The sequence below is a fragment of the Silurus meridionalis genome, chromosome 1, assembly GCF_014805685.1.
Source record: "Silurus meridionalis isolate SWU-2019-XX chromosome 1, ASM1480568v1, whole genome shotgun sequence".
NCBI classification, from domain to species: Eukaryota; Metazoa; Chordata; class Actinopteri; order Siluriformes; family Siluridae; genus Silurus; species Silurus meridionalis.
In genome coordinates this window covers 33,564,876-33,580,224 of record NC_060884.1, presented here as the reverse complement: position 1 = coordinate 33,580,224, position 15,349 = coordinate 33,564,876, and the positions used below count along the sequence as shown (strand labels likewise).

General features: G+C 46.1%; 1 protein-coding gene across 5 annotated transcripts in view; it reads right to left on the bottom strand.

Moving 5' to 3' along the window:
- herc2 (HECT and RLD domain containing E3 ubiquitin protein ligase 2) overlaps positions 1-15,349 on the bottom strand; it is a 64,140-nt gene that overhangs the window by 37,177 nt on the left and 11,614 nt on the right. For 2 of the 5 annotated variants that reach the window (XM_046855845.1, XM_046855850.1), the window contains exons 16-38: positions 15,075-15,326; positions 14,796-14,989; positions 14,484-14,684; positions 14,178-14,406; positions 11,184-11,308; positions 10,812-10,990; positions 10,513-10,697; positions 9,197-9,361; positions 8,924-9,109; positions 8,606-8,776; positions 8,140-8,243; positions 7,908-8,058; positions 7,599-7,813; positions 6,308-6,440; positions 6,088-6,215; positions 3,634-3,829; positions 3,406-3,539; positions 3,148-3,321; positions 2,438-2,574; positions 1,806-1,957; positions 1,510-1,701; positions 1,138-1,325; positions 19-277 (exon numbers count right to left, since the gene is read on the bottom strand). In XM_046855845.1, coding sequence (XP_046711801.1) covers positions 19-277; positions 1,138-1,325; positions 1,510-1,701; positions 1,806-1,957; positions 2,438-2,574; positions 3,148-3,321; positions 3,406-3,539; positions 3,634-3,829; positions 6,088-6,215; positions 6,308-6,440; positions 7,599-7,813; positions 7,908-8,058; positions 8,140-8,243; positions 8,606-8,776; positions 8,924-9,109; positions 9,197-9,361; positions 10,513-10,697; positions 10,812-10,990; positions 11,184-11,308; positions 14,178-14,406; positions 14,484-14,684; positions 14,796-14,989; positions 15,075-15,326 — 4,050 coding nt within the window. The remainder of the gene's footprint in view (positions 1-18; positions 278-1,137; positions 1,326-1,509; positions 1,702-1,805; positions 1,958-2,437; positions 2,575-3,147; positions 3,322-3,405; positions 3,540-3,633; positions 3,830-6,087; positions 6,216-6,307; positions 6,441-7,598; positions 7,814-7,907; positions 8,059-8,139; positions 8,244-8,605; positions 8,777-8,923; positions 9,110-9,196; positions 9,362-10,512; positions 10,698-10,811; positions 10,991-11,183; positions 11,309-14,177; positions 14,407-14,483; positions 14,685-14,795; positions 14,990-15,074; positions 15,327-15,349) is intronic. The other 3 variants (XM_046855863.1, XM_046855874.1, XM_046855854.1) reach the window with 2 other exon arrangements.

Genomic DNA, 15,349 nt, shown 5'->3' with positions numbered 1-15,349 from the left:
CGAAGCGTAAGAACGTACTCAGGTTTGAGATGACATGCTGAGTCCTAGTAACGAACGGTCCATGGGGGGGAATGAAGTGCTCACCGATGTCGTCCTCCGTGTCCGAGTCCTCGGTGGGAGGCTGTGTGACAGGAGGAGGCTCCGCCAGCTTCAGATCATATTTGCCCTCTTTGCCCATCCTGTAGGAGTTTGTGCTGCTGGTGTCCCACTGCACACGGATCCATCCGTCCTCCCCGAGTTCCCCGATCACACGCCCCAGACCCGGGGCCGGGCCGTCCTACAGCACAGCCAAAACACACACACACACACACACAATGTAGTATCACAGGTGTAACAGTATACAATATTCACAGTCCGGGACGTACCTCGGTTTTTAAGTGACGGTTTATTTAAAATTCAGTTCAGAAATGCAAAGCAATAAATTGCTTTTTTTTTTAATTACACAGTTTATTATTATTTACATTTATTTACATTTTTTTAAACAATTTTAAATAAAATGCCTGCTTGGTTAAATAATATTTAAAAAATTTCATAATTTTTATAAAAAATCTAATCGAATAAATCAAATGAATGCAATACACTTGTATTATTTTATTGATTAAATTAAGTAATCGATTAAATTGGCACTAATTAGACTGAGATATACTTTATTGATTCTATAGGGGAAATTATTGAAAATTAAATTGATTAAATACAATTAAATAAAGGGGAATAAATTAATGAAATAGTTTACATTTGATAGACCCCATTTGGGAGGTGTGTATAAGTGTGTGTGCTAGCTAGCATAGCATGGAGATCGCAGGAAGTTGCAGCGAGTTTTACAACACACTATTTCCTGTACAGAGTGAGTCCCTACAGTGACACTGCGCTAACTCTTTATTGTTTTATACCCCTGGCATTGTTTATGTTTTTAATTTAATAATTGTAATAAATAATAAAAACGTGACTGTGCTCAAAGTGCGAGGCAGAGACTAAACAAACTTATGGTCCGCCACTTAATACGTTCCTGAGGGAACTTGGATTTGAACTATGTTCCGCACGTAAAAAGGATTGCATTCGGAACCGGGTCGATATGAGCATGTGTGCCGTTAAACCCCTATGTAATGCACCGGTTTTAAATACATGGCTTTGCTTTACCTGATCGCCCCATTTCCAGTCCTGCCCTCTCATCACTCTGGTGCCGATCTTCATCATGGCGGCGAGCTCAGGGCCGGAGGCGGGCAAAGGGGCCGGGGCGGTCTCTTTCCTCGTCTCCTCCAGCACTGTAGCCGAGCCTCCATGAACTCCTAAAGCCAGCTCCTCCTCATTACTGTCTGAACTCGGACCTGTGAAGGAACATGTGAGAAAAGGTTCAGGTTCTATCTGTATTTCCACTACAACTGAATGCTGTGTAATGATTAGGCAGAAGGTTAATTTTCCATTGTAACCACTTAGTCATGGTCTCCAGAACAAATGTACTTTAGATATTAGGAACATCTGGTTTCCCTATAAAAAAAGGTTCGGACTGACCGATGAGGCGGAGTACGCTCTGTGTGAGAGCTAGCGCTCCCGAGTTGAGCAGCAGGCTGAGGCTGTTCGGTCCATGCTTGAGGGTCAGCATGTGCAGCATGGCCAGGAGGAACCGTGCCTGAGGAACCGTGCCCAGACTGGGGCCAGCTGGGTTCTCGTTCGTGATGGTCAGCAGAGGAACCGGCTGAACTCCTAAACGTGAGGAAAAACATGTCACAGAGGATCGGTCCGTGCTGAAATTCCTGGCAGGAGCATTAGTATTGTGTAATATCTTTAATTATGTGAAGATGATGTACCCAGTTCTTTAAACCGGACGCTGGCCTCCAGAAGGATGTTGCGGATGTTCTGGATGGCCCACGTGTACAGCTTTCCGAAGGTGACCTCCAGGAGCATGCGGTTGAAGGGAGGAATCAGATCCACATCCTTCAGACAGTCGCTCAGAGGCTCGCTATAAAAGCAAGAAAAGAAAAAAAAAGGTCATTTATACATCTATAGTTATATTTAACGTAATGGCCAGCCTTGATTTATTTTCTCTCCCGTTCTGAGAAACCGCAACTTTTCCTAATTACTCGTCATAACACATGCCCTACGCCAAAAGTATTTGGACACCTGAATTTTCCTCCCATGGTTTTTTTTTGGTTGCCACAAAGTTGAAGGCACACAATCATATAGGACGTCTTTATAAGTGGTAGAATTAAAGTTTTCCTTCACTTGAACTACGAGGTCTGTTCCAGCATGACAATGCCCCTGTGCACAAATCCAGCTTCATGAAGATATGCTTTACATGAGTTGGTGATGACCCCTGGTCTGACACCCTTGTAGCTGAATCTCACACAAATCTCCACAAAATCTAGTGGAACATCTTCCAAGAAAGGAGGAGTTTATAATAGCAGCAATTGAGCACTGAATGTGGAATGTAAATATTTACCCTATGTTAGGACCTTCAGGGACAACCCTTTGCCAGCCGCTGAGCATGGCGTACTGCACAGATGGAAGCAGGAAGTTTTTGGATGCGAGCTTCAGCATTGTGTCGATACCCTCCAGCCTCACCTCCGCCCTCTCCAGCTGTAGACACACACATCCATCATGTACCATTTATACTCATTTATCTAAAAACACAACCTGGATTCTTTTTTTTTTGTTTTTTTTATCCATTACTTAATCAAAAAGGCAGAATCTAAAAATATACATGAATATGCAAATTTGGGAAACGCCCCCAATACTATATTTGCCTCTATTTACTATATATAAGAGTTCAAATCTTTTTGAATGATTTAACTATAAGAGTCATTTGGTTCACCAGTTCAGACGGCAATTAGACTACAGACGTTCTCTGGGTAAACATTTTTCAGGGTTTATCATTTAATCATTTGCATCTCATATGATTGATCAGCATCATTTTGTGAAATCACTAATTTATTAAATGATACGTCACAGCTCATTATTTCCCTCATTCACCTGCGCATTTCTGTCATTTTTCCAAAACAAAAAAACAAAAAAAAAAAAGCATAGACGGCTTTTATTTACTTTTTGTGTTTTGCAGAGCGTTTGCCGTACAGGTTTCAGTGTATAAGTTACTATGAGGTGTGAGAATGACTCTATAATGACTGACACATCTGTGTGTGAGTGTGTGTATACCTGCTTGAGGAGGCACTTCCTCATCTTCTCCACGTCGAGAGGCTCCTCTTTGAGAGCGAACTCCACGATGGTGCTCATGAGGCTGGACTGAGAGCATGGGCCGTGCACGCTGTGCTTCAGCCAGCGAAACTTCTGAACATTCACCACCGTGTTCAGCAGCGGCTGCCATTTATCCTGAAACGTGAAGGGGAGGGATTGTGAACATAGAAATGACCAATCACATCTCTGTATGAGGTACAACACGTTTCAAAGGATCACCTTGGACGATTTGATGGTCTGCTTCTTGTCCACAGGTGTAGAACTGACAGGAACTGGAAGGGGCTCCTCCTCATTGGTCCCTTCTCTGTCCTGCTTACTCTCGTCTACATCCGCAGACTCAGATTTCTTAGGCACTGAGACGGAAGATTATACGACGATTATAATGAATACGAACGCAGCAGGATTAAGTGAAGTCTTCCGCACATCTGTGGTCGTGTTAGAGCTCACCTCTCTTCTTCCTGTGCTCTCTGATCAGTTTCCGCGTGATGGTCTTCCAGCGAGGCTGCGAGCTCAACAGCTTCAGCTTGCACACGATAGACAGGTCGTTACTGACGGCCGGCCTCAGCTCGTTAAAGAGGAAACGCAGCCGCTCGATCACGGGAGCGCACACCTCCTTATATGAGCGACCTTGCTCCTGATGGGTCTTTATAGGGGGGGAAGCACATACACAGATTCAGAACTGTTTATTACTCTTTATTCATTTACTACATTACACAGCTGTTTATGACTTCTTACAGCTGCTTTTCTTTAAAACAGTGTACATATGTTTTACATTTTACTGCGGTTTAGTACAGTGTACAGGTGTTCAGTACAGTGTACAGATGTTTTACATTTTACTGCGGTTTAGTACAGTGTACAGGTGTTCAGTACAGTGTACAGATGTTTATAAAATTTTACTGCGGTTTAGTACAGTGTACAGGTGTTCAGTAGAGTGTACAGATGTTTATAAAATTTTACTGCGGTTTAGTACAGTGTACAGGTGTTCAGTAGAGTGTACAGATGTTTATAAAATTTTACTGTGGTTTAGTACAGTGTACAGGTGTTCAGTAGAGCGTACAGATGTTTATAAAATTTTACTGCGGTTTAGTACAGTGTACAGGTGTTCAGTAGAGCGTACAGATGTTTATAAAATTTTACTGTGGTTTAGTACAGTGTACAGGTGTTCAGTAGAGTGTACAGATGTTTATAAAATTTTACTGTGGTTTAGTACAGTGTACAGGTGTTTAGTACAGTGTACACATGTTTATAAAATTTTACTGTGGTTTAGTACAGTGTACAGATGTTTTACATTTTACTGCGGTTTAGTACAGTGTACAGGTGTTCAGTACAGTGTACAGATGTTTTACATTTTACTGCGGTTTAGTACCGTGTACAGGTGTTTAGTACAGTGTACAGATGTTTTACATTTTACTGTGGTTTAGTACAGTGTACAGGTGTTCAGTACAGTGTACAGATGTTTTACATTTTACTGCGGTTTAGTACAGTGTACAGGTGTTCAGTAGAGCGTACAGATGTTTATAAAATTTTACTGTGGTTTAGTACAGTGTACAGGTGTTCAGTAGAGTGTACAGATGTTTATAAAATTTTACTGTGGTTTAGTACAGTGTACAGGTGTTTAGTACAGTGTACACATGTTTATAAAATTTTACTGTGGTTTAGTACAGTGTACAGATGTTTTACATTTTACTGCGGTTTAGTACAGTGTACAGGTGTTCAGTACAGTGTACAGATGTTTTACATTTTACTGCGGTTTAGTACCGTGTACAGGTGTTTAGTACAGTGTACAGATGTTTTACATTTTACTGTGGTTTAGTACAGTGTACAGGTGTTCAGTACAGTGTACAGATGTTTTACATTTTACTGCGGTTTAGTACAGTGTACAGGTGTTCAGTAGAGCGTACAGATGTTTATAAAATTTTACTGTGGTTTAGTACAGTGTACAGGTGTTCGGTAGAGTGTACAAATACTTATTACACTTTACTGTGGTTTAGTACCGTGTACAGATGTTTATTATAGTTTTACCATGCTTAATACCGTATACAGCTGTTAAGTACAATGTACAGATGGTTTATGACATTTTATTGCATTTTATTGTTTTGTACAGTGTACAGGTGTTCAAGTACAGTGTACTGCTGTTAGTACAGTGTACAGATGTGTATTATATTTTACTGCAGTTTAGTACCATGTACAGGTGTTCAGTAAAGTGTACAGATGTTTATTACACTTTAATGCGGTTTAGTACCGTGTACAGGTGTTCAGTAAAGTGTACAGATGTTTATAACCGTTTACAGTGCTTAATACAATGTACAGTGTACAGATGTTTCTTAATTACAATTTACTGCTGATTAGTACAGTATACAGATGTTTATTTATTACAGTTTACTGTGCTTAATACAGTGTACAGCTGTTCAGTACAGTGTACAGGTTTATTACATTTTACTGTGGTTTATTACAGTGTACAGGTGTTTAGTACAATGTACAGATGTTTATAACAATTTACTGGGCTTAATACAGTGTACAGCTGTACAGTACAATGTACAGCTGTTAACTGGTTTACTGTGGTTTAGTAAAGTATATAGCTGTCTAATAGTGTACAGCTGTTCAGTACAGTGTACAGATGTTTATTACATTGTACAGTTTTATAGTTCTGTACAGTTTACTGTGGTTTACTACAGTGTGCAGCTGTGTGATAGTGTACAGCTGTTTGTTAAAATGCACAGCTGTTCAGTACATTGTACAGTTATTTGCAGTTGAGTAAGTGTTTATTACTGTTCACTGTTATCACAGTCGCTCTTCTTCTGCTTGTTACTGATTATTACGCTTCACTCCACACTTTGTGTTTCTTTGGCAGTGACGTTAAAAATATTTTCAGCAGAATAATAATAAGAGCAAGCGTCTTACTTTGATTAAAGAGCATTTGGCCTGATAGACCATTCGACAGACATCAATCACAGATCTTGGGAGGGACCTCTGCTTCCCCTGGTCCACAGGCAAGGCACATTGATTGACGAGTGTGAGGGCCACATGACCTAAAACACGATACAGAACGTAATCAGACTTTACAAACATGGCAACCATGCAGCAATGTCTACTATGTGTGTGCGCCAGGTTGCTAGGTTACCAAGATCCTGGTGTTTGAGAAGGCAGCAGAGCAGGAGGCGACCCACTTCCTCCACAGGGTGCTCCGGGGGAAAGGTGATGGGAGTGATGAGGTGATACTGCTTACAGCAGCGTTCAATTTGGCATAAAAAGTCCTGAAATGCACATGTGAGACATTAACTTATGTTTCATATAACCTAAGGGGCACTTTATAGCATGACCAATAGAGCACTCTAGAGAAAACTATTACATATCAGACCTAGAGGGCACCCTTGCATCTACCATAAAAGCACCATAGTTGGCCACATTTCAAACGAGATGCAGCCTAGAAGGCAAATTATCATATTTTCTGTACTGTATTGGAACCCTTGATAGCACAATCACGTTTTTCCTCAACCCTAAGGGGTATGATCATGTCTTATCCAATATAAGCAGACACCAGAATGCGCTTCCACTTTTCATCTGCCATAATGCATTATAGAGGATACTAATATTCATCTACCCTATGGGGCAGCCAAGAAGGCAGTTTATAGCAGCTACCTAAAGACATTCTAGAGAAAATACTCTTGTTTCATCTGCCAAAAGGAGAGGGCCCATATCACTTTTTTGTTTTGTTTTACTATATCGGCACCCTAGAGGGCATTATTACATTCTCAACCCTTATTGGTATTACCCACATTTTTTTTTTAAACTCCAGATGGGCGCTACTAGATTTCATCTTCCAAAAGGGCACCGAGAGGGTACTACCATAGTTAATTCTACCAAAAGTTTAGCCTAAAGGCACATTATATTTTTCTGTACTGTGTGGGCACCCTAACAGGGATTTTATTGCATTTTTTTGTTTTCTTTCATCGACCCTATGGGCACACTAGAGAGCAAATTATTGTGAATTGCATAGGGCACATTATTAAATATTCCTTACCTTACAGGCACCCTAGAGGACATTTAATGATTCATATATATTATGTGTATTCTAACGGGCAATTTATTGCATTTTTTCAAACTATCACTATGAAATTTTTATCAGCAGAGGGTGCCTTGTCATAACGGCAGCCTAGAGTGCACAATATAACATTTTCTGTACAGTAGCGATACCCTAAAGGGCACCATAACCTTTAAGCCTAGAGGGTATTACCACATATAAACTACATAAGGGCACCCCTTTAGGGCACATTATCCATTTATTTTTTTGCCTTAGGGGCACCCTAGAATACATACTTGTGATAGATATGCTTTAAATGCACCCAATAACGCAGTTTATTGAAGGTGTGTTTCTAGTGTGTGTGTGTGTGTGTGTGTGTGTGTGTGTGTACCTTCACAGTGTGGTCCTGCGTAGTGTTGTCAGCAATGGCCTGCAGGAAAGGCTGTGCATGGTCACTCAGCGTCATTCTGCAAGAGTACAGCTTGGCTTTATCAGGCGTCGTGGTCCCTGGAGAACTGCAGTGGTCCTCATCCTTCTCCTCATTATAATTATAGTGGATCTGACTGGTCTGAAGGCCTCCGCAGAAGATGGAGGACTGCAGCCATTCTGTAACACCAACAAAGAACCCTTATCAGTTCTGTTTATTCAGAACGATTAGTATCACAAGTATTACAAAAAATAATAATAAATAATAACTCACTGGCACATTCTAGCTCCATGCGTGACAGAGGTGTACTCAGTGCCAGGTAAGAAGCATGCAGCCCCAGGAGTAAGCCGAGGTTCCTCTCAGTGTCTATCAGTGGCGAGGACAGGCTGCTCAGGTCCGGGGTGGTTATGGTCTCCTGATTGGGCTGGAGGCAGGAGGTAGGAGTTGAGTCAAATTTTAACATGCACACTGTCTATAAAGAAACACTTTTTTTATTATTATTTACCTCTATGTACTGCCCAACGCAGAAAGCCTGCATGGACTCTCGCGTGTCCTCAAACTGCAGCGCAGCTTCTAAAGCCACCACAGGGTCCTCACCAGCAAACTGAGCTACAGAGGAAAAATGTTTAATTCTGATCACGTGGCAATGCCTTCAAGGCTACAAGCCTATAACTTTTTATTATTCTTGATACATCATTAGCCTGCAGTATGCTACTGAAGGCCACATCAATTAACCATAATGACCTGAGATCCCAACCACCATCCCCTTCTCCTACACTATCATTACTACCCACCCTTTAACCCCACCCTCCAAAGTAACTACTAATACACCCTAAACCTTAATACCACCATGAGTACCCACCTCCCTAACTTCGCCTACCACCATAACCACATCCACTCTAATCTGCAACCATAACTACTCATATACCCCCCATAACACCCCAAATTTGCGTTTTGAAAAGTTGTCGTACCGAGGATGGTGTTCCCAGTGAGAGACTGGGCCTGGAAGTCTTTGATGTCGTAGACTTTCCCGTCGATAACGGTCCAGAAGCCGCCGTCTTTGTTATGGTTCTCCAGGTCTGCTTTGCGTATAAGCGAGACCTCTTCGTTGTTCCTCGTGCCCGGTCCTGTGAAGAACGACCCTGAGTGATGCGGCGATGGAAACATAAGTTACGCATTAATAATAGGGAAGAATCCACGGAAAGTGAATGTAACAAGCTCACGGTGAAACAAATGCATCTTTCCGTGAAAAAAAAAACCCAGACGCTATAGGATATGTTTCGAGGTACCCATGAGGCCGGGCCAGGCCAGGTCCTCGTTGTCGTCTCTGTCGTTGCCGGGAGCGAGGTGGTTAAAGCGATCCAGGGGTTCGAGCAGTGCAGCGAGTAGAGGGACGGAGCCAGTGTCCTGCATCAGACCTGAATCCAGAGTCAGCAGCAGAATGATGGACACCACCAACTCGGGGAGGAGGACACCTGCAGCAGGAATCCCACACACGTCATTCAAATCTAACAATTCGACACAAGAAAGTACCCAAGGGTGTGTACTAGATGGTCCTTCACCTGTAAGATCTCCCTCGATGACGTGGGACACTTCAGCAAAGTGACGGTGACTGTTGAAGGCGATGCTGGTGGCCACAGGCAGGATGTCACCAATGTGTGTACACAACAACGCAATGTACTTCTTCAGCAGAGAGCCCACTCCAAGTATCTCAGACTGGGTCAGAGCTGTGAAGTTAAATTACATGTTATTGAGCTTCAAATAGAAAGTTCAGAGAAAACTCAGTGATGAACATGACTTCCACAGGGGTTAAACACTCTCCTAACCTGCCCATCATCATAACTACCCACTCCCCTAACTGCATCTACCACTATAACAACTCACCTCATCACAATAACTACCCTCGCCCAACCACACCTACCAGTATAGCTTCATTCACCCAAACCCCCAAATCCCACCTACTACTATAATTACCCAAACCCCCAAATCCCACCTTTCACTATAATTACCCAAACCCCAAATCCCACCTACCACTATAATTGCCCAAACCCCAAATCCCACCTACCACTATAATTGCCCAAACCCCAAATCCCACCTGCCACTATAATTGCCCAAACCCCAAACCCACCTGCCACTATAATTGCCCAAACCCCAAATCCCACCTTTCACTATAATTACCCAAACCCCAAACCCACCTACCACTATAATTGCCCAAACCCCAAATCCCACCTACCACTATAATTACCCAAACCCCCAAATCCCACCTACCACTATAATTGCCCAAACCCCAAACCCACCTACCACTATAATTGCCCAAACCCCAAATCCCACCACCACTATAATTACCCAAACCCCAAATCCCACCTACCACTATAATTGCCCAAACCCCAAACCCACCTACCACTATAATTGCCCAAACCCCAAACCCACCTTCACTATAATTACCCAAACCCCAAATCCCACCTGCCACTATAATTACCCAAACCCCAAATCCCACCACCACTATAATTACCCAAACCCCAAATCCCACCTACTATAATTACCCAAACCCCAAATCCCACCCACGACTATAATTACCCAAACCCCAAACCCACCTACCACCATAATTACCCAAACCCCAAATCCCACCTTTCACTATAATTACCCAAACCCCCAAATCCCACCTACGACTATAATTACCCAAACACCCAAATCCCACCTACCACTATAATTACCCAAACCCCCAAATACCCCCACTATAACAAAAATAAGTAAAAAGTGCACATGAAAGAAACAAAAGAAAAGAAAGAATCAAATAGTGGAAATAACTGAAAACACCTCAACCCATCATTAAAACACATATTACCACATGTGTGTGTGTGTGTTTTCGGTTACTCACTGTAATCTCCGACTCCATTGGAGCCGCTCACGCCCACGTAGAGTTTACAGATCAGGAGTCTCTGGAAGCGGAGCAGCAGGTCGAGCGAAGCCGAGCGCTCTTTACTCACCTGCTCTGCATCCTGGCAGTGAGAGATACGTCGTGCCACATCTTTTAGACGAGCTATCGTCTGTGACGCCATGTTCCTGCAGCAAAGAGAAGAGGAAAGGAGAAGAGACGGTGAAAACCCTAATGGAGTAAGAGGAAGGACTAAAGACAGGTGTGAATGGAGTAAAGTGTGTGTAGGTGTGTGTACAGACCTGAGCAACTGCTGGACAAGCTGGACCAGAGGTAAACTCTGTTTGCTGGCCGACTCGTAGATGCCAGTGTTGATGAGGTCTTTATCAAGGGTGGTGCGACAGCGGTGCAGGGTGGAGGCGTTGGCCTCCTGCTCATCAATCTCCTTCTCTTTCTGTGCTTCCTTCTTAGCTTCGATGTCCTGAGTGTTCAGCAAAGGATAGGTTTTTTTATTGACATTTAAATGCAAACATACACACATACACTCAGAAACTATAAAATAGACTCAGCTAGCACCATGTGACCATGTGTTTCTCTCTCTCTCTCTCTCTCTCTCTCTCTCTCTCTCTCTCTCACACACACACACACACACACACACACACACACACACACACCTGAATCTCAGCCGTGATGGCAGCATTCAGAGCGGACTCCAGCCCACCGTCTGCCATTAAACTGCTGACCAGAAGGTCAATCATAAATCGCCGGCCTGGACTCACACTCATCTCATGGCTGGAAGCTGAAACACAAACACTCATTTATTTTACGATATTTGATCACATTAAAATGAGATGAGTAATATTGTGTGTGGGGAGGTGGAGTGTGCAGCGAGGCGGTGGAGGAGATGATGGAAGGCGGTGGAGTGTGTAGAGAGGTGGTGAAGATGGTGGTGAAGGTGGAGTGTGTAGAGAGGTGGTGGTGGAGAAGATGGTGGAGAAGGTGGAGGAGGTGAAGTGTGTATCGAGGCAGTAGTGGAGATGGTGGAGAAGGTGGAGGAGGTGGAGTGTGTATCGAGGCAGCAGTGGAGATGGTGGAAAAGGTGGAGGAGGTGGAATGTGTAGAGAGGTGGTGAAGATGGTGGTGAAGGTGGAGTGTGTAGAGAGGTGGTGGTGGAGAAGATGGTGGAGAAGGTGGAGGAGGTGAAGTGTGTCGAGGCAGTAGTGGAGATGGTGGAGAAGGTGGAGGAGGTGAAGTGTGTAGCGAGGCAGCAGTGGAGATGGTGGAGAAGGTGGAGGAGGTGGAATGTGTAGCGAGGCAGCAGTGGAGATGGTGGAAAAGGTGAAGGAGGTGGAATGTGTAGAGAGGTGGTGGTGGAGATGGTGGAAAAGGTGGAGGAGGTGGAATGTGTAGCAGAGGCGGTAGTGGAGATGGTGGAGAAGGTGGAGTGTGTAGAGAGGTGGTGGTGGAGATGGTGAATAAGGTGGAGTAGGTGGAATGTGTAGCAGGGCAGTAGTGGAGATGGTGGAGAAGGTGGAGAAGGTGGAGGTGGAGTGTGTAGCAAGGCGGTAGTGGAGATGGTGAATAAGGTGGAGGAGGTGGAGTGTGTAGAGGTGGTGAAGATGGTGGTGAAGGTGGAGTGTGTGAGAGGTGGTGGTGGAGAAGATGGTGGAGAAGGTGGAGGAGGTGGAATGTGTAGCGAGGCAGTAGTGGAGATGGTGGAGAAGGTGGAGGAGGTGGAATGTGTAGCAGGGCAGTAGTGGAGATGGTGGAGAAGGTGGAGGAGGTGGAATGTGTAGCAGGGCAGTAGTGGAGATGGTGGAAAAGGTGAAGGAGGTGGAATGTGTAGCAGGCGGTAGTGGAGATGGTGGAATAAGGTGGAGGAGGTGGAGTGTGTAGCAGGCGGTAGTGGAGATGGTGGAAAAGGTGGAGGAGGTGGAGTGTGTAGCAAGGCGGTGGTGGAGATGGTGAATAAGGTGGAGGAGGTGGAGTGTGTAGCAAGGCGGTGGTGGAGATGGTGGAGAAGGTGGAGGAGGTGGAGTGTGCAGCGAGGCGGTGGGGAGATGGTGGAGATGGTGGAAAAGATGGAGGAGGTGGAGTGTGTAGCGAGGCGGTGGTGGAGATGGTGGAGAAGGTGGAGGAGGTAGCGAGGCGGTGGGGAGATGGTGGAGATGGTGGAGAAGGTGGGGAGGTGGAGTGTAGCAAGGCGGTAGTGGAGATGGTGGAATAAGGTGGAGGAGGTGGAGTGTGTAGCAAGGCAGTAGTGGAGATGGTGGAGAAGGTGGAGAAGGTGGAGTGTGTAGCGAGGTGGTGGAGAAGGTGGAGTGTAGAGAGGTGGTGGTGGAGATGGTGGAGATGGTGGAGAAGGTGGAGTGTGTGGCGAGGCGGCAGTGGAGATGGTGAATAAGGTGGAGTAGGTGGAATGTGTAGCAGGGCAGTAGTGGAGATGGTGGAGAAGGTGGGGAGGTGGAGTGTGTAAGGCGGTAGTGGAGATGTGAATAAGGTGGAGGAGGTGGAGTGTGTAGCAAGGCGGTAGTGGAGATGGTGAATAAGGTGGAGGAGGTGGAGTGTGTAGCAAGGCGGTAGTGGAGATGGTGAATAAGGTGGAGGAGGTGGAGTGTAGCAAGGCGGTAGTGGAGATGGTGGAGAAGGTGGAGTGTGTGGCGAGGCGGCAGTGGAGATGGTGAATAAGGTGGAGTAGGTGGAATGTGTAGCAGGGCAGTAGTGGAGATGGTGGAGAAGGTGGGGAGGTGGAGTGTGTAGCAAGGCGGTAGTGGAGATGTGAATAAGGTGGAGGAGGTGGAATGTGTAGCAAGGCGGTAGTGGAGATGGTGAATAAGGTGGAGGAGGTGGAGTGTGTAGCAAGGCGGTAGTGGAGATGGTGGAAAAGGTGGAGGAGGTGGAGTGTGTAGCAGGCGGTGGTGGAGATGGTGGAGAAGGTGGAGGAGGTAGCGAGGCGGTGGGGAGATGGTGGAAAAGATGGAGGAGGTGGAGTGTGTAGCAGGCGGTGGTGGAGATGGTGGAGAAGGTGGAGGAGGTAGCGAGGCGGTGGGGAGATGGTGGAGTGTGTAGAGAGGTGGTGGTGGAGAAGGTGGAGATGGTGGAGAAGGTGGAGTGTGTAAGGCGGTAGTGGAGATGGTGGAGAAGGTGGAGGAGGTGGAGTGTGTAGCAAGGCAGTAGTGGAGATGGTGGAGAAGGTGGAGAAGGTGGAGGACGTGGAGTGTGTAGCAAGGCGGTGGTGGAGATGGTGGAGTGTAGAGAGGTGGTGGTGGAGATGGTGGAGCAGGTGGTGGAGGTGGAGTGTAGCAAGGCAGTAGTGGAGATGGTGGAGAAGGTGGAGATGGTGGAGTGTGTAGAGAGGTGGTGGTGGAGAAGGTGGAGATGGTGGAGAAGGTGAAGTGTGTAGCGAGGTGGTGGAGAAGGTGGAGGTGGTGAAGTGTGTAGAGACAAGGTAGAGGTGGTGGAAGTGGCGTGTGTAGCAAGACAGTAGTGGAGATGGTGGAGCAGGTGGTGGAGGTGGAGTGTGTAGAGAGATGGTGGTGGAGAAGAAGGTGGAGAAGGTGGAGGAGGTAAAATGTGTAGCAAGGCTGTAGTGGAGATGGTGGAGAAGGTGGAGGAGGTGGAGTGTGTAGAGAGGTGGTAGAGCTGGTGGAGAAGGTGTAGAGCCTCACCCGTGTTGGGTAGCAGAGAGGACAAAGCTCTGGCTCGTTCCTCAGCAGTGGGTAAGAGCACTGACCAGCCACTCTGGAGCACAGCCTGCGCAGCCGCCTGCACCGTGTTCAGCACCCCGGCGTTGCTGGCCAGCGTCACCACCGTCTGCTTCAGGCTGTTGAGCAGACTGCTGCCCAGCCCCAACCCCAGCTCCTCCGGGTCCAACTGATTACTGATCGCAGAGTGGAGCTGCGTGCGCACACACACACAGTCAGTACGAACCGACAGAAATACACCTGGATATTAGTGCTACACTACAAACACACCTGCAGTCGTAGTAGGTTAAGTGTAGCCACCACCATACACTCCTTCTCCTGAGAAGGAGGCCATTCCGAGCTCCCATCCATCCCCTCGCTGGTCTGACGCAGCAGCAGGTCCAGCTGCTCAAACGTCATGAGGCAGACGTCCACCACGAAGGGCACGCGCAGCCCCACAGACCACTCCGAGCATGAGGACCACGCAAAACTCTGTCAAACCCCACACCCACCACGAGATACAAGAGTTACACCAAACACATACAAACAAGTTCTCTATGCAGAACCTTTCAGACTGATCTGATCTCTTCAGAGCTCCTGTACCTGTCCGGGACCACAGGCAATGCCCACGATGTGTTTGGAATTGAGTCCAGGAAGAGCTTTAGGCTGCTTCTTGTTGGAGAAGAGCGTGTCAAAGTGCTGGAGTTTATCGTTACTTCCCCAGCTGTGAACTTCTCCATCTTCAGTAAGGGCCAGGCAGTGTGTGGAGCCCACAGCAATGTCCACCACCTTTTTACCTGTGAAACACACACACACATTTATGTCATTTATCTATGGTTCAGGACCTGCCATAGAATGAGGAACTCTAGAGTAAAGCCTGACCTTGCAGGCTGTCCAGCAGTTTTGGGTAGCGGACGTGTTCGTCGGTGCCGTGACCCAGTCTCTGGTTGTCCCCTTTACCCCACGTGTACACCAGTCCGTCTTTAGTGAGCGCCACCGAGAACTGACTTCCACAGCACACCTTCACGATGTCTAGATCCTGCAGCTTCTCCACCAGCTTCGGGCTCTTACAGCCATCACTGCCTCCTCGACCCAGCTTCCCGTAATCACCATCTCCCCATGACCACACCTGACCTACACACACCAAGAGAAAAAGT